Here is a 23,913-nt window from a genome sequence, read left to right on the forward strand (position 1 = left end):
CTCTTTACTCCCCAAATGAATTTACAGTGTAAATAATAATTAATCAAATGTTTCCCTATTTTTTGTAAAGAGTATTAACTTACCACTCACTATTTCCTACCTACCCAGTAACCTTTTACATTCACTGTCCTGTCATTTAATAATCTCTCCATTAACTGCTTTGTCTTTTACTACATATTTTCAGTCTTTTAATAAATTCTTTTTCCTACATATATTTTTCTTTTTTGTCTTTGAGTTTACCCACTGAAAAGTTTGCTATATTAATTGCTGTGTTCTGCCTTACATTTAATTATGTTGTTGTTACAAATGGTAGGATGATAATAGTTAAAATTTTCTAGACTTTTTGTGGGGGTATGTGGAGGTAAGAATTGTGGATTTATTGTTAACAGAAATCAGTTGCAAGATGGAAAGTTGGAGAGTTTCTGGCTGATTAGAGAAAATTCAGAGAAGGTCACAGAATCCATCTTATACAGACAGATTTTGACAAGAGGCAGCATAGAGTGTATAAGGCTGAATCAATAAGTAGAGTTCCATACAACTTATAGCAAGTTATATTAAAATGTGACCATAAACTATATTTCAGACATGCGTGGGTTAACATTTGTTTCAGCTATTCAGTGCTTTATACAGAAAAAGCTTTTAATATATCTAGTTAGGAACATCTGAGTTGTTCTAAAGATGATCTTGAAATCTGTCTTAAAGTGACTGATAGGAAACTCTGAAGGCACGCTGATAAATATCTGAGTGTTTTTACACCCATTTTCTGTTTGGAATGGTGTGGGGTAGTGGAAATGTTATAACCTTTGAAATTAAGCCTCAATTTCAATCCTAGGTTTGTCATTTTCTAGAACTACATGGCGGTGCATAAATTTCTTAAACTCTTCAGCTTTAGTTTCCTTTTTTAAAAAATAAGTGATAATTACTAACTTGTTATGATACTGTGAAGATTAAGATACATATGTATACCCCCCCACAAACTTGTAGTCTTTGCATGTAGAAATTCTCTATGAATACTAGATTTAATTCTTTGAATTGAATCCTTTGCTTTCTCTTTTAGAATTATTCTAAAGTTACAAAATTTGAGATTCATTAAATGTGTAGGTTGTTTTTAAGAAAAATTTCAGATATCAGCCATTTGGTGGTGGTAAAATGCATGAGTCTTATTTATGATCGAACTCCAAATTTGCTCTGCCATTTATGACTTTGGGCTGATTATTTAACCCTGTAAGCCTTAGTTTCCTCATATGTAAAACAGAAAAACACCTGTATCATCAGATTACAGTAGTGGTTAAAGAAGTAACAATAGTGAATATTGCTTGAGCACTTTTCATACATTATTTCACTTAGAACCTTTTGAGTTTCGTACGTTGTTGCTATTTTGTAGATGGGAAGGCTAGACTTAAAAGGTCCAGTGTAACTAGCAAAGGCGAGGATTTCGATCTAAGTCCTTAGGCTCCAATACCCACAACACTTACCCACTGTGGTACTTCAATTTTTGCAGTGTTTAGCACAGTGCAAATGCTTAGTAAATTGTAGCTGCTTCTGCTCCTGCCATTTTGTTTTAATGATTTTTGTACTCACCGTGTTCTGTGATCGTTTTTGAGATATGCATGACTATAAGATTACCCCCAAAAAGTATAGATATAAGTAAAAATTAAATGAGAAGTTAGAGTCTCTTTGGTACTGAATCCTTTCTTCTCTGTATGTGTACACAAATATGTATATATAATATATAAACACACAATATTTTAGATACACATCTGAGAAAGCTTTATTGCTAGTATAGTTTCAGTATCCCATGATATATATATGTTTGCATGTATGAACATATTCATGTAAGGGAAAATACAGATATGCTTATACTTGAATGGCCAATTATAAGACTTTGCAGTCCTGACAGTTTTTCCTACAAATCTGAGACTGTCTTATTACTGCTTACTAATACTTTACTGAATAATGAGCCTCAGCAGAATTAATCTTGCTGAATTTTACTTGCTGATTCTTGAATTTGCACTAAATTTTTGGCTACTTATTAAGTACCTTTTTTCTTTGATAAGCTTTTATAAATTTCTAAATTATTGGAATTGTACTTGATTTTTTTGACATCAGATACCAGATACAGATAACTATTTTTCAAATTCTGCCACTGCTGCTGCTGCTGATCAAGAACCTTGTCCCTCTTTTTTTATTTGTAATATTTTTGCCTCCTTTGATAATTGAGAAATTATTTTACATAGATACAGGTTGTTTAGATAAACCTAAACAAAATGTTTCTAGTATTATTTTGACCTCTAACTAATAGCTACTATTCTTTTAGTCATTATGGTTTTATTCAATAAATTGCTAGGTTTTTCTTTTTTCCTCCTTCCGTGATGCTTTGCCTCTATTGTGGGATATGTATCTATTTAATTTCTGACTCAAGAGAGAGGACAAAATGCTAAATTCAAAGTTGAAAGCTTCTAACTAGGCACCAATACATTTATGTAAAGTGGAATGATACTTGAGATGCTGGCAAAATCATATGTACAAATTTGTTTTCTATGTTAAATCAGATTTGGTTTTAATTAGATATTTTTACCAGTTGAGATTAAGCTGTAAAATTTCTTTACATATGGCATCTTATTTAAATAATCTTTGGAAGGTACATATTCCTTTTTGTGTAGGCCCTCGTGTATGTTTAGCCGTTCCACTGTCTTTCCAAGATGAGGAGGCTTCCAACTAAGAGTATATTTCATTTTGGATGGAGTGAAACTAAATGTGATTATTTTTAGCCCGTCCCTTTTTTTGATTTAATTTTGCAAACCCGTTTTAGATAATTTACCAGAAGAGAAATCATATTCTTCATCCTGTAATCATAAAAACCTCTCACTAATTCAGAAATTATGATACTTCAGATGCAGTGTTTGTGATTTTTTTGAGTAAAAAATTCAAAATAATTTCTTCCTCTGAATTTTCAGGGTCATACTTATAAGGGGAAACCTGTCTAAAATCACTAGCTTATCAAACCAAGGGCTCAAGAAATGAAGGATTCCTTCAACGTGCCTTCAACCTCTGGGTCCAGCAGTTAATTCTTGTATGTTAAAGGACTTTTATGTTTATGGTACATTTTACTGTAATATTAGCCTATTTTGAGATATAATGTAGGTATCCACATTTTATTTATTGTAGCATTTAGTTTAATCTATAATCTCTACTGCTTGAAGGTAACAAAACTGAATTTTTACTTAAATGTTGTATGACTAGAGCTTTTCCAGTAAGTCACATGGGGCCTACCATGTTATTCTGAAGTTAGTGAGTTTTACTGCCCCGGTGTTATAGAGAGTTTAAAGTTTTTTGAAATCACAGAGAGTCAATTACTTATAGAGAGGAAAGTCATAATTTAGATCAATTTTACCGTACCTTGGTATTACTAAAGGCTAGATTAAAAAAGTAAGGATAAAGTAAACATAAAATGATTTGATTTGATTCTGTTTGTCATTCTAAAATGGGCAGTGAAAATACAGAATTCAAAATTTTTGCCTGTAGACTGATATATGTATCTGCATATTATATATACTTGTTTAGAGTTGCTCTAGAAGGGAGTGGTTTCGACTAGTACATGTTTTGAAATTCCTTCCAGATTTACATTTATTTTGTGTGCAAGGAATTTGAATTTTTATGATGTAGGGGTAATATTTTAGTGATTTATAGTTTTTGATTAGGCAAAGTAAGTTGTCTCCCTTATTTACACATTCCAAGCTAAAGCTTTTATATTCTGGAATGTGATTTTTTGATGCTATGGTTCGAATGCTGGAAAATTCAAAGTTGAATGTAGAAACCCGAGGTGGAGGTAGAGAGGAGGCCTAAAGCAAACTTAATGGAGGAAATCATAAAAAGAAGGGAGGTGGAAAGAAAGAATAAAAGCAGATTAAAAGAACGTTTGGTTGGGGACAGGAAGAATACCACAAAGTAGAATCTGAGGAGTAAGGTGGAACAGGAAAGATGAATGATGGTAGACCACTGAACTGCAATATGTTGAGTAAAGCTCTTTGGTCTTTACAGTTTTTAAAGTTCAATTGAGTTTAGCCATACTGGTGGACAATGTAGCCTTTCTAAGACCAGTTTGGGAAATCTAAGTTACTTGTAAGTCAACTAGGAACTTAAAAAACATAGCTAGTACTAACAATATCATTCAGTTTAAAATAATTGTTAAATGATTTTGCATGCAGTTATTTTTTATGCAAACTAAATTTTCCCATATAAACTATTACATTTAAAATTTTATTTCTATAACTTAATGACCCGTTTTTATTACATAACTGATTGGCTTAATAGGTGTTATCCATAACCAGATCTTATCCTGCTTTTATTGATTTAGTGATATTTGCAAACCAAGTATATATCTTTTCTAAATTGCTTCTTTGCAGGTAGATTCTTGATCTATCACTTCTAACAGCTGCAGATTCTTCTTGCTTGTTCCTTTTAACATTTTCTTCTTGTTCTTCCATAATAAACTGGTTTAAATTTTTATTTTGAAGATGAATAGTGGCTTAATTACAAATTATAACACTTACAGATGGAAGTGGAGAGAGAGGAGAAAAGGATGCGAGCAAAATCACAACATACCCTCCGGGCTCCGTGCGATTCGACTGTGAGCTCCGGGCAGTACAAGTCAGCTGTGGATTTCACCATTCAGGTAGCAGCTGGAACTTTAGGGTATAACTACATTTTTACAATTGTGCTAAATAACTTATTTGTTTAGTTTTGAGGAATGTCGTTGTCTAAGTGTGTTACAAGTTATTGTGTGTAAACATCTCTCACAACTATAAGAGCTTTGCATTTATTATGGAATCTTTTTTAAAAAGTATGGCATAATGGAAGAGGTACTTGTCCAAAGATATGACTCTTAGTTCATCTTCCGTGGACTTATAATTCAATTGAACAAATTCCTGAAGAAGAAATAATCCCTGATATCCCTTTCAACTCTAGAATGCTGTGATTTTCTAACGTGTTCCCATATTTTGTTAATCTTCATTGAGAAATGTGCATCAACAAATTTTTTTATTTTCTTAAAATATAGAAAATAATTAAATTCTTAGTAAATTATTGACATTTGGATTAAATACATTGTACCGTTCAACCAATTTTAAAATGTTAAATTTCTTATTTGAGACCATATGTATTTTCTTATCAATAAGCAATAATGTTCTGCCATTTCATTGATGTTGTGTAGAACTCTAGCCCATCTGCTGCCTATAATTATCCTAGACATGAGAGAACAGTATTTTATGTGTAGTTACTCATTATTAAGATTTACAGTTAACCCGAACCAATGTTATTAAATATTTTTAAATGCCATTTCTAAGAGTTTTAAAGTATGTATTATACAAAACATTGTGCATTTTTATGACCTAAAAAAATATTTTGCAGAGCTAAAATTATATTAATTTCTTATTAAATATAAATTTATGCTTCAATTACCTGTCTTTAATAACTGTAATTTTTAAATAGTGAAAATCACACTGCTTTCGGTATAGTTTTGATAGAAATATAAAGTACATGTGATGAAAAAATAAAGCTACGTATTTTGGTTTCAGTGGTTTTAATGGAAAATGGAGATGTCTATACATTTGGCTATGGGCAGCATGGGCAGCTAGGACATGGAGATGTCAACTCCAGGTACTCACTAACTTTTCCTTTGAAGATGCTCTTTTTTCCCCTCTCTTTTTCATTTCCATTATTTTTTTCCTATCCTTTTTTCTCTCTTTCTTTCTTTTTGAATATATATTTCTAGAATTTAAATAGTATCTGTACCACTGTTTTGCTAAGTGTGGCCCATGAGTTATTGGTAGTTTCCGATTTTGTGGTTGGGTCTTTTGTGGGTGGGGATAAGTGATTTTATAGTTTCAGGAGAAAAGTTGATTTACATCTTACATTTTATATATGAGAGTGATTATGATTATCACAGATCCCACAGTATTTTTAACAAGTATTATCTTTTTAAAGGCGTTGCAGAAAGGACCATGAATGGGCCAGCCCAGTGGCTCACTCGGGAGAGTGCGGCGCTGGTAGCACCGAGGCCACGGGTTCGGATCCTATATAGGGATGGCCAGTGCACTCACTGGCTGAGCGTGGTGCGGACCACACCGTGCTAAGGGTTGCGATCCCCTTACCGGTCCAAAAAAAAAAAAAAAAAAAGAAAAGACCATGAATATCCCTAAATTGTGTTTTTTTAAAAAAATCATCATTGGATCCAATCGTATTCCTTGATGTTGTCTGTTTTCAAATTTTTGTCTGATGTTAACATGCAGTCACTGAAACTTTTGAATAATTTTCAGCCAAAACTGTTCGTCTCTATGATAAAGTATTTTGGCTTATCCAGAATAGTGAAGAACTAATTGTGATAGAGACTAGTACCTACCACTAGTAGTCATTTCCTAATACCCATTCTTTCCTACTTCAGTTGGTAGTAGAGTTTTAGTTGGTGACATGACCATGCAGCTGAAGACTACATTTTTCAGCCTCCTTTGCAGCAGGATATGGTCATCTGAGCTGAAGTGATATGTGCCACTTTGGAATCATGCTGTTAAAGGGAAGGGGCGTACCTCTCTATTTCCCTTTCTCTGCTCCCAGTTTGCTGTCAGGAATGCATGCATGGTGGCAGGAACTGGAGAAGTCATCATAGAGATCATAAGTTCAGTATTTTGAATAGCTTGAATTTATCATCTTCATGAAATATGAAAGCTTTTAATGTTGAAACAAAATATCAGGGATTCTTGAGATTAAACTCTGGTGGATATGCCTTAACTGTGCAAAGTTGGTCTTTTCCAACGTGGAAAGTTTTGCTTCTGGTTCCATTAGTAGAGTTGTAACTAGAAGGCTGATTACATGTGGTATGGGCAGAGCTAAACTGAAAAATGCAGTGTATTCATACCTTCACACTGTGCCTAATGGATTAGAAATTCGTCAAGACTGCTTCTTTCTTAAGCATGCTAGTTAGCCTGTTTGTCTGGATCTGTGTGGGACTTGGAAGATGGGAACCAAGAACTATATTATTAATTCAGAAAGGAATTGCTCATTTATATGGAGGAACAATCCCAGGAAAAGCAAAGCTTACATATTAACTACCACCAAACAAAACATTTACAGATACTTAGTTGAAGTAAAGTATACAGTTGGAGGGTATTTTTTGAAAAGTTTCTAGTAATCAAGAGCTGATGAATGGAATTTATTTATAGTCACATGAACAATGTGTTAATTAATCTAAGATAAGTATTGTAGTATACATGATAACAAAGATAGAAAAATGTTACTAATATTCTTTTATTTAATGTGTTGTTTTACCAAAGTGAATGAGTTTGGTGTCTACATTGGGCCTTGATTGTATGACTTGGTAGCTATTTGACCTTGGCCAAGTTACTTAACGTTTTCAGTTTCTTTGTCTGTTAAGTTGGAGTAAGTCTGTCTCCCTCAGAAGGTGGTGTGAGAATTCAGTGATATGATACAGGTGATTTACTTAGTGCAGAGCCTAGCCCATAGGGAGTGCTCAATAAAAATTACTGATTCTGCTTTCAAAAATGAATGTCAAAAGGCTTATGAGGGCTTTCATACATTCACTCCTGATAAGAGTCTACCAACCCTCTTTTGTTTTGTTTTGTTTATTTTGTTCAACGTGCTCCTGAATATTTCTGAATTCCAGTTTCTTTTACCATTTTCAGTATACTTAAACCTGGAGATTGGGAAGGAAATTATGCAGATTAGTTGCCCTTATTCTTCTTTTCCCAATGGAATTTTGATAATTTTTATAATGTTTCTGAGTTTCATCTTCTTCTTGTTCTCCTTTCCTCCTCCTGCACTAATATACTACACAATCATAGTGTCTTGGACCATATAAGCAAGGTTCAGATCTTTGCATTACTTCTTATCAACTATGTGACTGTAATTTCTCTAAATTTTAGTTTTTATATTCCATAGGATTGTAGAATTAATATGATGTATGTAAAGAACCTAGTGTGCACATATATGCACAAACATCTGTGTGAATTTTTTTTTTCCCCTCTGTTTCCTAAATAATAAATGGACTCATTAGTATCATGGAGAAAGTTCAAGGACTAGGTGCTAGAAGATCTCTCACCAATTCTTGGGAAAATCCTATATAAGCTCTTCACATCTACTCATAGAGGTATTTTGATAATCAATGATACATTTTATGTGAAAGTGCTTTGTAAACTACAGAGGAGTAAACAGGTATAGGAACTCTCTCTTTAGTTCCTCATTTGAATTGAACTGAATGCTTCTGTGAGGGCATTAGTTTACCCTTTGAAGTGGTAATTGTTCATTCGCCAATACTCTCTGTACCTCAGAATTGAGAACGACTTACTTTTTAAAACCCCTGTTCCTACTAGCTATATGACTCCATCCTCAAGTGAAAAACTGAAGCACTTTTAAGGAGTGGCTATTCTCCTCTACTCTCCTTTTACCTATCTTTCAGTCTCTGCCCTTTATTCATTGAAAATCTAGTACCTGGCTCCCAGTGCTTTCTTACCCTGAGTCTTGTCACAGTTGTGAGTGACTTCAGTATCCACATGAATGGTCCAATACAGTCTTCTCACCTTGACACCCTTAAGTCTAGTGAACTTTATTTCTGCATTTATGGAGGTCCTTCACATGACCACATGCTGGGTCTAGCACCACTCCAACTCGAATTTTTAAATTTAAGCTTCCATAATCTGACGACAATTTCTTCTGTTATATAGCCCTATTACTTGCTTTTGACTTTATTATTACTTTGTTCTCTACAACCCTCTACTTTTTTACTCTTTCACCTTTTTCATTTTATTTTCTACCCAAAATATAGATTATTGTTTAATCTCTTTACGTATACTCTTACCAGTACCCTCAATTTTCTCACCCTTTTGGTTCTGATACTAGGACATGGCCAAATTGCAAGCATGAATCAAGCGTGAATACCTGTGCTTAAACTTCTGGAAAGAAATAAATCACCGTTCTTCTGCAGATTGATTCGTGATTTCTAGATTCAACCATTCTGTCTACAGTGAGCAGTAGTCCTCCTGTTTTGTAGTTTTGAACTATTTAGTTTAAGACCTGTTTAGAATTTGATGAAAACTATGGGTTCCTTTCTCCAGAAAAACAGAAGAATATACACATAAAAGTTTGCTTACAAATTTAGGGAGTTCACACATCTCTTGAAGCTCACTAATGGACTTCCTAGAAGTCCTTTAGATCTAGATTTAAAACTACTGATAAAAAGTATTTATCTGTTCCATTCACCACATGCCTTTCTCTAATCTTAAAACTCACCCCTCACCCATTTCCTTCTTTCTCTAAGTAAGGGACCTCCATTCACATCACAACAATAAAAACCCTTAGATGGGAAATTCTTCATCCCACCAACCCTGCAAACCTACCTGTAGCCATCCCACTTTTCTGCTCCTTTTTTCATGCTACTGTAAGATAGGGACCTGCCTTGTCCATGCTATGGAACCCATCTACCTTTTCCTTAGGGATCTAGTTCTCTTTCCTGTCTCTTTTGTGACCTTTATCTTTAGCTTCTTTATCTTTATTCAAGCTTTTTATTTTTTTTTTGTCTTTTTCGTGACCTGCACTCAGCCAGTGAGTGCACCGGCCATTCCCATATAGGATCTGAACCCGCGGCGGGAGTGTCGCTGCGCTCCCAGCGCTGCACTCTCCCGAGTGCGCCACGGGCTCGGCCCTATTCAAGCTTTTTAAATTTCCTCAAATCTCCATTATTTTAAAAAGAACAAAACTTCTCCTTCAGCATTATTTTCCTTTTAGCTATTGGTTCTCCTCTCTTTTTCCCTTCAGTGCAGCATAGTTGGGGAAGTTTCCATACTCTTTGACTCCACCATTAACTGGTCATACTACATTTTCCTAGAGTTCTTTCTTTCTCTTGGGTATGTCCTAGATGTCTATGAGCTTTTCTTCCTCTGTCCGTACCTAAAGTGTTAGAAGAGATGCTGAAGGAAAACTAGGATCTCTTCTCTCTCTCAAAAGTCTTCCTGGATCTCATTCATTCTGGTAGCTTAAGTGAATATTGCCACCATCTACCTGGTTGTTTAAGCAAAAAAACCTTCCTTTCTCCATATTGATCATTTGCCAGTTCTGGTCAGTTCTGTTCTTTACGTAGCTGTCAAATTCATTTATTCCTTTCACTTCACACTGTTCCTAGTACAGGCCTTCATCATAACTCACCCAAATTATTGTGAAATTTTCTTAACTAGGTTTCTAGTTGTTAGTCTTGTCCTTTCCAATTCACTTTTCATTGCAGTCTGAATAATCATTAAAAACATATTTTAGTATTTTTTTAAAATTTAAAATGTTATCATTACATTGTCTCCAAAGCAGAGCTTTCATATTATGTGTAGACTATTTCTATAGTGGTTATTCTCATTACAGATAATATAATGGTTACTAAAAATGGTTAATAAATGGTTAAGAGAAGTAGGAAAGGATACTAGGGTGTCATTTATTATAACAGTTACCATTAATTAAGTGTTAACTGTATGCTACATACTCCACCAGACACGTGACATATATGAACTTCTTTTTTTTTTTTTTTTTTTTTTTTTAATTTTATTTTGTCGATATACATTGTAGCTGATTAATGCTCCCCATCACCAAAACCTCCCTCCCTTCTCCCTCCCCCCTCCCCCCCAACAATGTCCTTTCTGTTTGCTTGTTGTATCAACTTCAAATAATTGTTGTTGTTATATCTTCTTCCCCCCCCCCCCCGGTTTGTGTGTGTGTGTGTGTATGTGTGTGTGTGTGAATTTATATATTAATTTTTAGCTCCCTCCAATAAGTGAGAACATGTGGTATTTCTCTTTCTGTGCCTGACTTGTTTCACTTAATATAATTCTCTCAAGGTCCATCCATGTTGTTGCAAATGGCAGTATTTCATTCGTTTTTATAGCTGAGTAGTATTCCATTGTGTAGATGTACCACATTTTCCGTATCCACTCATCTGATGATGGGCATTTGGGCTGGTTCCAACTCTTGGCTATTGTAAAGAGTGCTGCGATGAACATTGGGGAACAGGTATACTTTCGACTTGATGATTTCCATTCCTCTGGGTATATTCCCAACAGTGGGATGGCTGGGTCGTATGGTAGATCTATTTGCAATTGTTTAAGGAACCTCCATACCATTTTCCATAGAGGCTGCACCATTTTGCAGTCCCACCAACAATGTATGAGAGTTCCTTTTTCTCCGCAGCCTCGCCAGCATTTATCGTTCATAGTCTTTTGGATTTTAGCCATCCTAACTGGGGTTAGATGGTATCTCAATGTGGTTTTGATTTGCATTTCCCGGATGCTGAGTGATGTTGAGCATTTTTTCATATGTCTGTTGGCCATTTGGATATCTTCCTTAGAGAAATGCCTACTTAGCTCTTTTGCCCATTTTTTAATTGGGTTGCTTGTTTTCTTCTTGTAAAGTTGTTTGAGTTCCTTATATATTCTGGATATTAATCCTTTGTCAGATGTATATTTTGCAAATATTTTCTCCCACTCTGTTGGTTGTCTTTTAACTCTTTTAATTGTTTCTTTTGCTGTGCAGAAGCTTTTTAGTTTGATATAATCCCATTTGTTTATTTTTCCTTTGGTTGCCCGTGCTTTTGGGGTCATATTCATGAAGTCTGTGCCCAGTCCTATTTCCTGAAGTGTTTCCCCTATGTTTTCTTTAAGAAGTTTTATTGTCTCAGGGTGTATATTTAAATCCTTAATCCATTTTGAGTTGATTTTAGTATACGGTGAGAGGTATGGATCTAGTTTCATTCTCCTGCATATCGATATCCAGTTTTCCCAGCACCACTTGCTGAAGAGGCAGTCCCTTCCCCAGTGAATAGGCTTGGTGCCTTTGTCAAAGATCAGATGGCAGTAAGTGTGTGGGTTGATTTCTGGATTCTCTATTCTATTCCATTGGTCAGTGTGTCTGTTTTTATGCCAGTACCATACTGTTTTGGTTATTGTAGCTTTGTAGTATAGCTTAAAGTCAGGTAGTGTTATGCCTCCAGCTTTATTTTTTTTTGCTGAGCATTGCTTTGGCTATTCGTGGTCTTTTATTGTTCCATATAAATGTCTGAATAGTTTTTTCCATTTCTGAGAAAAATGTCTTTGGAATTTTGATGGGGATTGCATTGAATTTGTATATCACTTTGGGTAGTATGGACATTTTCACTATGTTGATTCTTCCAATCCAAGAGCATGGAATATCTTTCCATCTTCTTGTATCCTCTCTAATTTCTCTCAGCAGTGGTTTGTAGTTCTCATTATAGAGATTTTTCACCTCCTTGGTTAACTCTATTCCTAAGTATTTTATTTTTTTGGTGGCTATTGTAAATGGGCAGGCTTTCTTGATTTCTCCTTCTGCATGTTCACTATTGGAGAAAAGAAATGCTACTGATTTTCGTGTGTTGATTTTGTATCCTGCTACTGTGCTAAAATCATTTATCAATTCCAACAGTTTTTTTGTAGAGGATTTAGGCTGTTCGATATATAGGATCATGTCATCTGCAAACAGGGACAGTTTGACTTCATCTTTTCCAATCTGTATGCCCTTTATTTCCTTCTCTTCTCTGATTGCTCTGGCTAGTACTTCCAACACTATGTTGAATAGGAGTGGTGAGAGTGGGCATCCTTGTCTAGTGCCTGTTCTTAAAGGAAAAGCTTTCAGCTTTTCCCCATTCAGGATGATATTGGCAGTGGGTTTGGCATATATGGCTTTAATTATGTTGAGATACTTTCCCTCTATACCTAACTTATAGAGGGTCTTTGTCATGAATGAGTGCTGAACTTTATCAAATGCTTTTTCAGCGTCTATAGAGATGATCATATGGTCCTTGTGTTTGAGTTTATTAATATGGTGTATCACATTTATTGATTTGCGTATGTTGAACCAACCTTGCATCCCTGGGATGAATCCCACTTGATCGTGATGAATAATTTTTCGTATGTGTTGCTGTATTCTGTTTGCTAGTATTTTAGTGAGGATTTTTGCATCTATATTCATCAAGGATATCGGCCTGTAGTTTTCTTTTTTGGTTATATCTTTACCTGGTTTTGGTATCAGGATGATGTTTGCTTCATAGAATGAGTTTGGGAGATTTGCGTCCGTTTCAATCTTTTGGAATAGTTTGTAAAGAATCGGTGTCAATTCCTGTTTGAATGTTTGGTAAAATTCTGCTGTGAATCCATCTGGTCCTGGGCTTTTCTTTGTTGGGAGCCTTCTGATAACAGCTTCAATCTCCTTTATTGTTATTGGTCTGTTCAAATTTTCTACGTCTTCACGGTTCAGTTTTGGGAGCTTGTGTGTGTCCAGAAATTTATCCATTTCCTCCAGATTTTCAAATTTGTTGGCGTATAGTTGTTTATAGTAGTCTCGAATGATTCCTTGTATTTCAGATGAATCAGTTGTAATATCGCCTTTTTCATTTCTAATTTTTGTTATTTGAATCTTCTCTCTTCTTTTTTTTGTTAGCCAAGCTAATGGTTTGTCAATTTTATTTATCTTTTCAAAAAACCAACTTTTTGATTCGTTGATCTTTTGAATTGTTTTTTGGTTTTCAATTTCATTCAGTTCTGCTCTGATCTTAATGATTTCTTTCCGTCTGCTAACTTTAGGATTGGATTGTTCTTGTTTTTCTAGTTCTTTAAGGTGAAGTGTTAGGTTGTTCACTTGCCATCTTTCCATTCTTCTGAAGTGAGCATTTAATGCAATAAATTTTCCCCTCAATACTGCTTTTGCAGTATCCCACAGGTTTTGGTATGATGTATCATTGTTTTCATTAGTTTCAATAAACTTTTTGATTTCCTGCTTGATTTCTTCTTGGACCCATATGTCATTAAGTAGAATGCTGTTTAATTTCCATGTGTTTGTATAGTTTCCAGAGTTTTGTTTGTTATTAATTTCTAGTTTTAATCCATTGTGGTCTGAGAAGATACATGGGATAATTCCAATTTTTTTGAATTTATTGAGACTTGATTTGTGACCTAATATGTGATCTATCCTGGAGAATGATCCATGTGCTGATGAGAAGAATGAATATTCTGAGGTTGTTGGGTGGAATGTTCTGTAGATATCTGCCAATTCCAATTGGTCTAGAGTCTTGTTTAGATCTTGTGTTTCTCTATTGATTCTTTGCCTAGATGATCTGTCTAATATTGACAGTGGAGTGTTCAGGTCCCCTGCTATTATGGTATTAGTGTCTATTTCCTTCTTTAGGTCTAATAGAGTTTGTTTTATAAATCTGGCTGCTCCAACATTGGGTGCGTACATATTTATGATTGTTATGTCTTCTTGATGGATCAGTCCTTTTATCATTAAGTAGTGTCCCTCATTGTCTCTTTTTATGGTTTTTAGTTTAAAGTCTATTTTGTCAGATATAAGAATAGCCACTCCAGCTCGTTTTTCTTTTCTGTTTGCATGGTATATCTTTTTCCATCCTTTCACTCTTAGTCTGTGTGAATCTTTATGGGTGAGGTGGGTCTCTTGTAGGCAGCATATAGTTGGGTCCTGCTTTTTGATCCAGTCAGCCAGTCTGTGTCTTTTAATTGGGGAATTTAAGCCTTTAACATTAAGAGTTGTTATTGAAAGGTGTTGATTTATTCCTAGCATTTTATTGGTTGTTTGGTTGTCTTAGGTGTCTTTTGTTCCTTGCTTTCTGATTTACTGTTTGGTTTCTTTGTTTGTTGGTTCCTTAGGTTGTAGATAGTGTTTTTGTTAGCTTGTTTTCTCTTCATGAATGCCATTTTTATTGTACTAGCGGGTTTAGATTTTTCTTAGGTTTTTATGGCAGTGGTAGTTATTTTTCAGGAACCAAACCCAGTACTCCCTTGAGGATTTCTTGTAAGGGTGGTCTTGTGGTAGTGAACTCCCGCAGTTTTTGTTTGTCTGAGAAATATACTATTTGCCCCTCATTTCGGAAGGATAGCCTTGCAGGGTAGAGTATTCTTGGCTGGCAATCTTTGTCTTTTAGTATTTTGAAAATATCATCCCATTCCTTTCTAGCTTTTAGGGTTTGTGATGAAAAGTCTGATGTTAACCTGATTGGGGCTCCCTTATAGGTGATTTGACGCTTCTCTCTTGCAGCTTTTAAGATTCTCTCTTTGTCTCTGAGTTTTGCCAATTTGACTATGACATGTCTTGGAGAAGGCCTTTTTGGGTTGAATACGTTTGGAGATCGTTGAGCTTCCTGGATCTGAAGATCAGTGATTTTTCCTATACCTGGGAAGTTTTCTGCCACTATTTTGTTGAATATGTTTTCAATGGAATCTCCATTTTCCTCCCCTTCTGGGATACCCATGACTCGGATATTTGAGCGCTTGAGGTTGTCTGATATCTCTCTCAGATTTTCTTCCATGTCCTTGATTCTTTTTTCTTTCTTTTTGTCTGCTTGTGTTATTTCAAACAGCCCATCTTCAAGTTCAGAGGTTCTCTCTTCAACTTCGACAAGCCTGCTGGTTAAACTCTCCGTTGTGTTTTTTATTTCGCTGAATAACTTCTTCAATTCAGCAAGTTCTGCTACATTTTTTTTCAGGAAATTGATTTCCTTGTATATTTCCTCTTTCAGATCCTGTATACTTTTCCTCATTTCATCATGATGTCTAGCTGAGTTTTCTTGTATCTCATTCAGTTTCCTTAGAATTATCACTCGAAATTCCTTGTCAGTTATTTCAAGGGCTTCTTGTTCTATAGGATCTAGAGTATGAGATTTATTAACTTTTGGTGGTGTACTTTCTTGATTTTTTGTATTTCTGGTGTCTTTTTTTTGGTGTTTATTCATTGTGGCAGGGGGTTTCACAGTCCACCGGTTTGAGACTAATGACTAACTAGGATGTTGCTGTGGTTGACAATTTGGTATGGCTCCCGCCGTGACTGCTCGGTTGGCCTCTAGTGTCTTGTGTGTGTGGTTGCCTCGGGTCTTGGGCTTCTCCGGGGAGCCACCTTTCTGGTCAGCTTGTACTCTGCTGGGCTGGTGGATCACGTACCACAGGGTGTGTGATCTCTGTTGAGCTTTCACTTTCTGTACAGGACTTCTCCCCGTTCCGTGTGCTCTGGCCCAGGCTGTTAGATCGTGCAGTGGCGACCCCACCGGGTGTGTGGTTCCTGTCGAGTCTCCGCCTCCCTGGCCGCACGTCTCCCCCCTCTGTGCACACTGTGCTGGGCTGGGGCGTGTCTTCTGCACCCCTCGTCTATCAGCTGGGCCTTCAAGACCCTGCTCAGCACCGCCTCGCCCAGGAAGTCTACCAGGTTTCTGCTAGGCACAGACGACCGGTCTCTCTGGGTGCCTTTGTAGCACTGTGTAGATCTTTCTCGGGTCTTGTTCACCTTTGTATCCCCCTGGTATAAACCGAGTCTAGTGCCCGCCTGCAGCCTGCTCTCCGGCAGGTTCAAGCGGACCTGGGAACTCTCCTACCACACTATTCCCAACCAGAAATTCGTTAGGCTTTTTTCCAAACTGGTGGTCGCAGAGATGGTATCTGCCTCCCAGTAACAGGAAGTTTACCGGGGCGGAGTCCAGGGTGTGGTGGAGTGACAGTCGGCCCGCCCGTACTTCCTAGCCCTCCCAAAACTGGTCGGGACGCCCCACACCCCCAGCCCTGCCAGAGAACCGCGGAGGGAGTGGGAGAGGAGGTCGGCCCGCAGGGTCCGGAAAGCCTGGCGCCAGGCCAAGCAAATGGGCTCAGTGATGGCCGAGCAGGGCGGAGCTGCCCGCACCTGGGAAAATGGAGGCAGCACCGTGGCAGTGAGTGGCCTGGTGGTGCAGGCGGAAGCCGCGTGGGCATCCACCCCCCCCCCCCCCCCGAACAGAGCTGTGCCAGGGATCACTCACAGTGCTGTGCCAGGTCGGGCGCTCGCTCTGTCTCTGGTTTGTTGCCTTCCGTGTTCTCGGCGCTGCCGCCTCGGGCTGTTCAGTCGCGGCGCCGCTCGGGCGCTCCCAGGAATCTTCTTTAATGCCGGCCTGAAACCTCGAATCCTGAATAGGGCAGCTGGCCGCCTTCTTCAGCGCGGCCCCGGTCTCCGGGATCCTGGCTGCATCCACAGCAGCCCTGGCGCCGTGTTCCCTGTTTCAAGACTCACTTTTGCAGCTAAGAATCAGTTCTTTTCCAGCTCCACACTTCAAAGCTGTTGCCTGTAAATGAGGCAGCCTCTCCTGCCGGGGGCAAAGTGGCGTTGAGCCCCCACGACCGGCCAGCAGCAGCAGTCCTCCCTTAAGAGATGGCCAGAGGAAGGTCCACAAGTTTCCCGGCTGCCTGAGGCCCAGTGGCCACCTTTTCCACCTCAGCTACTCCGCGCCAGCCGCCGCAGCCGCCGCCATCTTGAAAGAGCCCATATATGAACTTCTTAATTGTTTACAGGAACCCTATGGGGTAGATACTGTTTCCTCTGTCCATGTTAAAGAAGAGAAAACTGAAATACAAAACAGATGTATACTTGTTCAAAGTTAGGGTCACATTGCTAATAAGTGGTGGAGCTACGATTCACACCTAGGCAGTCTGGCTCTAGAGCGTAAGCTTATAGTCGCTGCTGTACTGCCTCTTATGATGCTGTGTTCTGACTCATTAACGCCTATATTTAAATTTAAAATTGTAGCTTAGTGATAAAAGTTGGAAAAGAGGATCATAAAATTTGGTGTTATAGGTTGAATTCCTGTTGAGGCATTGCATGATTTTTATTTCATCTAACAAATATTGACAGAAATGTCTAACGTGACATTCAGTATACAAGGTAACAGATTTCTCCTTTTAAATAAAAGGTGTCACCAGTTTTTCAGAAAAATTAAAAATTGTGTGCCCATAATTAGTGTAGTAAATTCAGAAAGTCTTTTTAATAATCTTCTTGAAGTCAGAAGCTATGTCTTTTCCATCTTCATTTATCTAGCACCTAGAATGGAAACAGGCATATGGCACCTCAATAAGTGTTCACTGAATATTCTTACTGAACAGAATATCCTTTTATCTTTCCTACTCCTTATTGCATTGTTTATTATTGTTCTTTATTTCAGTTGAGTCTTGTAAGAAATTGACTTAATTTTTTTTTTTTTTTTAACCTAGGGGATGTCCCACTCTTGTTCAAGCATTGCCAGGCCCTAGCACACAAGTTACTGCAGGCAGCAACCATACGGCAGTACTTTTAATGGATGGACAGGTCTTCACATTTGGAAGTTTTTCTGTAAGGAATTTTTTAAACATTAATAATATTTTGCATTATACTTTTGCCTTATAATTTGTCTATGTTAGCTATTTTTTCTGATTCCAGTCTAATTCTTGTATTGTAATCACTGCATGTGCATATTTCCTGCCTCTGCCTTCAACACACACAAAACCCAAATGACTTCCTTTAAAATAATTTTCTTCTCCAGTTCAGCATTAGAATTTGTTGAATTTATCAGCTGTGTTAGAATTGGATGTGTTTATTACAGATTAAAGCCCTTTAACCATTCGAGAGAGCTAATTCTGTCATCTAAAAGATTATTTCTCATCTAACTTTAAAAGATTCATTTTTCTTAATGTAAAGAAATATTTCTATTTTAGAACTTTTTACATCTTGTTTTTTATTAGATTTGTTTAAAATTATACTTTTTCCTCTCCTTCTCTGTATCTGTATGCCTGTCTGTTTTTCTCTCTCTCTCCTCTCTCTCTCTGGTGCTCTCCCTCTGCCGAAGATTGAAAAGAGTGTGAAAATGCTCAAAAAATTTTGTATGGTTTAGGCATAGTAGATATCAAGGCATATTTTCATGAGACTGTGCTAGTAAAACTATACTATCTTTGACGTAGGTAATCAACTCTAGAACCTAAGTCTCTGGGATGTAATTTACAACTCTTGATTTTTTTTAAAAATGTAAACATGAACTTTAAAAAATCTTTTATTTGGAAATGATTTCAAACTTGGAGAAAGATTGCAAAAATAAGAATAGTACATAGAACACCCATATAGTCTTTAATCAGATTCATCTGTTAACATTTTGATCTATTTGCTTTATAGTTTGCATGAGTGCCCACTCTCTCTCTCTCTGTGGGTGTGCAAGTGTGTGTGTATATGTAAAAAATTTATTTTCCTGAATCCTTTAAGAATAACTTGTATACACTATGGCCCTATACTCCTAAATACTTTAATTTATATTTTATCAGTTGACTGAATAATTATTTTTTGGCATTTTTTCCCCTCTAATCTAGGATCAGGCATTGACTTTGTTTATCATGTCTCTTTAGTTTCTCTTAATCTGTAACAGTTCCACAGCTTTTCTTTGTCTACTATTACACTGACATTTTTGAGGTATATGGTATTTTTTTTTTAATAGAATGTTCTTTTTTGTGTTTCTGATACTTCCTCATGTTTAGATTCAAGATGTGTATCCAGGCCAAAATATTCTGTATGTGATATTGCATTCTTCTGAGGGCATCACATCTGGAGGCACAGATATCTCTCTGCACCTGCTAAGTGATGTCAGTTTTGATCACCTGGTCACATGTTGTGATTTCTCTACTGTATAATCAGTAGTTTTTTCTTTGCAACTACTAAGCAATCTGTGAGTTGACAACTTTAAGATACTGGCATCTCATTCAAATTTCCCTGTAGATTTAGCATCCATTGGTAATTCTTGCCTGAACCAGTTTTTACTATTATGGTTGCAAAGCGATGATTTTTTTTTAACTTCAGCACCACCTTCACAATTACCAGTAGTCACTTTACATTTTACTATAAGCAAGAGATCCCTACTTTCTTGTTTGTTTGTTTGGTTTTTTGTCTATTTATTACTGGTATAGACTCAAGTATTTGAATTTTCTTCACTACAGTCTTTAACTATTTGGGTACTTAGATTATCTCAGATTTGGCCAATGAGAACCCCTTCAAGCTGCCTGCTGTGTTCTTGTGACATGCCCCTTTATTTTTTTAGCACTTTCTTTCTTCCTGGCATAACAAGGTATTCAAGGTTTATCTTGTACAGGCCTTATATCAGTCCTAAACTTAGCCATTTCTCCAAGAACCCTGGTTCTTTTTAATGGGGAATAGTATTAGACCTCAAGTATGCACTAGATGTGTTCATTGCTACATGGTGTCTTTGCATCCCCAGTACACATATATGTGTATATACACATACATATATATGTATTAGAAACCATAAGCTTACAGTGATACTTCCAATTTCAGTCCATTCCCACAGGGTTCTTTCTTACCTTGTCCTGTTCCATGTTTATGTCCCTTCTTGCACAGTAAGAATCCTGGCTCAGTCCTAAAATATGTCTAAAATAGTTTTATATATGCTTTGCCCATACCAGTACAAAAAAACAAACTCACTAAAAGGAGTTCAAGATTTGTTTGTCAATCTTGCTTCTGCCCCCTGCCCCCCACCACCACACCTGTTTTCTACCCTAAGACTGAAGGTATCTCATCAGATACTGTGTTCATAAATTACTTGGATTCTTTCTCTCACTCCCTTTCAATGGGATTTATGTGATTCCTTTGGAATAGAGCTGGGTTCCTTTTTTTCAGTTTGTTTTTAGCTTAAGGGTCTTCCTTGCATCCTATGACTTAATTTTATTTTTGAATATATGGAACTTTAATATGTTTCCAGAGGTTAAGTTATACAAAAAAACAAAACAAACAAACAAACAAAACAAAAACCCTCAGGGAAGTATCACTCCTTCCTATATCCCTGGCATCCTTGTTTCCCTACCCTCTTCACTCCATACTTGTAGGTAATGAATGTCATTGCTTTCTAGTTTATCCTTCCTATGTTTCTTCCTGTAAAGATAAATAAATAAGCACACACACATACATACTATTGCATGTGTATATTATACATAAGTGTGTATGTATACGCACATGCACATACATACTGTTGTTATTATATGTGTGGGTGTATATATATATGCACACACATGTACACATACACACACATATAATTATTCACCCATCTTTGTTTTTCGAAAGGTAGCATTCTATATATGCTCTTTTTACTTTAATATATCTCCTAGAAGTCACTCCATATCAGTTCGTACAGATCTTCCTTATTCTTTTTTTTTTAACTGCATATACTCCATTATGTATATATGCTATAGTTTATTCAATCAATTTCTTACTCTTGGATGTTTAAGTATTTTTCAATATTTTGCAATGGTAATAATGAATACTGTTATAGGTATATCTTTGAAATAAGTTCCAAGAAGTGAGATTGCTGGGTCAACGTTTAAAGCCTGTGTAGTTTGGTGAGATGTTAATAACTCCCCTCTATTTTGCATTCACACCAGTAATGTGTGAAGTTGTCTGTTTCTCCACAGCCTTGCCAAAGAATGTGTTGCCATACCTTTTAATTTGCACCATTCTGATGAGAGAGAAATGGTTCTACTTACTTTCAAGTAGTTGGTGCTGTGAACCTTCAAGTCATGACCCATACATATGTAGTATTTTGGCATTAAGGATTGTACTTTCTCTTTTGGAGGATAATTTTGCTGCACTTTTTCTAAGTCCTCCACACTTCTTGGTTTCCTTCTGAAGCTTCCCCTTTTGTGTTCACTCTCTATACACTTAGGCTTGCAGTGGCAGGTTGAGCTCTGTTGGAATTTGGTTTCTTCCTCTGGTTACAGGAAACTTAAAGGTCATGATATCCACTGTCTCCTAATACTGCTGGAGGTTTGAGTCACATGTGGATTCATTTGCTTTCTGTATTGGTTATGTGTCTTTTGGGAAGGAATATGAAAGGCAAGATTTAAAATTACTTAATCATTGTTCTCCAGCCCTAGAAGTTCTAATTGTGCACTTTTATGAATTTAAGTGTGACTTATTTATAACCACATTCTGAATTGCTGTGGGGCTGTCCAGGCATCTATCATATTTTTGGACTGCTTTTCTTCACATTAGTTGGTTTGGTAGTAAGGGAGTACTTATTTATTTCAGTAGTTAATATCTAATTTTTTTCCTCCAAAAGCAAATATATCCCTGAATATGATGTACTTTGCTCCCTGTTCACATCTTTATGCTCTTTTTTTTTTTTTTTGGTCAAAAAATAAGAATAGACATTGAAAAAATGAGAATAAACATTAAATGTTTGGGCTGCTTCTCTAACCATGTGTTTGCTACTTTTCCTTGCCCTGGTTCTGCCCAGGGATTAGAGCTCAGTTGCTTCTGCAGTCAGTTTGTGACTGTGCTGCTGTGATATCGAAGGAGTAACAGAATTCAATAGAAACCTGGTGGTTGGTTAAGAACTTGACCAGAGTGTTTGCGGTGCTCCAGCCTCCCTTGTTTGTTCGGTTTTTGCTGTGGTTGCTCATTCCCATTGATGAGACACTTGTAAAACCCTGTGTGCCATGACGGAGCAGCATTTTCTGCCCTCCAAAGGTTTCTGGAAGGGGCATGCTATAGGGAGAGAGAGCTCCTGAGCCAGGGGTAGATGAATATCTAGTAATGTAACATCAACATTTTTTTTTTCTTTTTCAGCTACTGGCTTGGTAATGAGAAAACTTACAATTACTTTTTAAATTAAACTTTTACCTAACCACGTACCTATAGACAGCCATACTTTTCAAGTGAGTTAACAGTTATTTAAGACATCAGAACTTACCATTGATTCTATGTATGTTAAAACATAAATAAAATGACTTACACGTCATGTAAAAAAATACATTATGTATTTTTCTAACTGTATTGACAGTTCTGGTATTTATTATTTTAGTGTTTTACCCAATTATTCTCAGACTGTCAGTTCAATAGTGACTTTTCTTTTGTAGTGTCAACTTATGATGTCAAAATGATTTCTTATATGAATGATTTGTAATTCTAATTTTTTTTAACATGTCTATTTATCATACTTTTCTTTTAAATGTAGGTGAAGACAAAGTATTTTGGGGAAATTTCTTGCATGGAAAAATATTTCAACTTTTTTTTTCATAATGCCGTTTGTACTTTATTGGGGGAAGATATCCCAGGAATAAGGGAAGTTTTTATTACTTTATAAGTATTTGGTCCAAATCTCACAAATATTTTATTTTAAAAAAAGAACAAACTCACAACTGATGAAGAATTAGGTCTCATAGAACTGTGTTTATTTCCTATCTTTTTAACTTTATAAAAATTATAGATTGTTTATTCAGCAGAGTTGTTAACAATATGGTATGTTTAATCTTTTAGAAAGGACAACTGGGCAGACCAATTTTAGACGTGCCATATTGGAATGCCAAGCCAGCTCCCATGCCTAACATTGGATCAAAATATGGAAGAAAAGCTACTTGGATAGGTGCAAGTGGGGACCAGACTTTCTTACGAATTGATGAAGCACTTATTAATTCTCATGTACTTGCTACATCAGAAATTTTTGCCAGTAAACACATAATAGGTAATACTAAAAACAAACAAATGCCTCCCCACAAACCCTTGTCTTGACTGATAGTAAATGGTTCATCTTTCCTGTAATGAGATGTAGTTTTGTAGCTTTTTGTTTTCTTTCTGTTTGAAGAAATTTGAACGAAGCCTCCAAGTGTCTGTATTTATGTGTCTGTGTGCTGGAAGAATGGAATAATTGGGAGACGTAGAAACCACAGTATTTATAAGCTAGACAGTGGTGGAAATGTGAGCTAAACTGTGTGGTAGGATAAAACCTATATTGGATTCAGGGATTTTTCTGCATTGTTTCTTAAATTATAGATATTATTTTTTATGGGAGATTTTATAAATCAAACTTTGACGTTTCATTAAGACCACGGTATCAATTCATACTTATATCCTTGATGGCATGAATAATTATATAATAGAGTGATATAGCATAGAGATTAGGAGCATGTGTTGTGGATTTAGAAAGCCTGAGGTTTCAATCTTAATTCTGCCACTTAAAGATTTTTTAATTACTTAAACTTTTATGTCTCAGCTTCTTCATCTGGGAAATGGAGATAACAATAT

At 36.4% G+C, this 23,913-nt stretch overlaps 1 protein-coding gene across 1 annotated transcript in view; it reads left to right on the plus strand.

Moving 5' to 3' along the window:
- MYCBP2 (MYC binding protein 2) overlaps window positions 1-23,913 on the plus strand; it is a 254,502-nt gene that overhangs the window by 92,820 nt on the left and 137,769 nt on the right. Inside the window, exons 19-22 of the mRNA XM_063102315.1 lie at window positions 4,556-4,675; window positions 5,577-5,658; window positions 18,075-18,192; window positions 23,149-23,353. Of these exons, the coding sequence (XP_062958385.1) occupies window positions 4,556-4,675; window positions 5,577-5,658; window positions 18,075-18,192; window positions 23,149-23,353 (525 nt within the window). The remainder of the gene's footprint in view (window positions 1-4,555; window positions 4,676-5,576; window positions 5,659-18,074; window positions 18,193-23,148; window positions 23,354-23,913) is intronic.

Source organism: Cynocephalus volans, chromosome 7, assembly GCF_027409185.1.
Source record: "Cynocephalus volans isolate mCynVol1 chromosome 7, mCynVol1.pri, whole genome shotgun sequence".
NCBI lineage: Eukaryota > Metazoa > Chordata > Mammalia > Dermoptera > Cynocephalidae > Cynocephalus > Cynocephalus volans.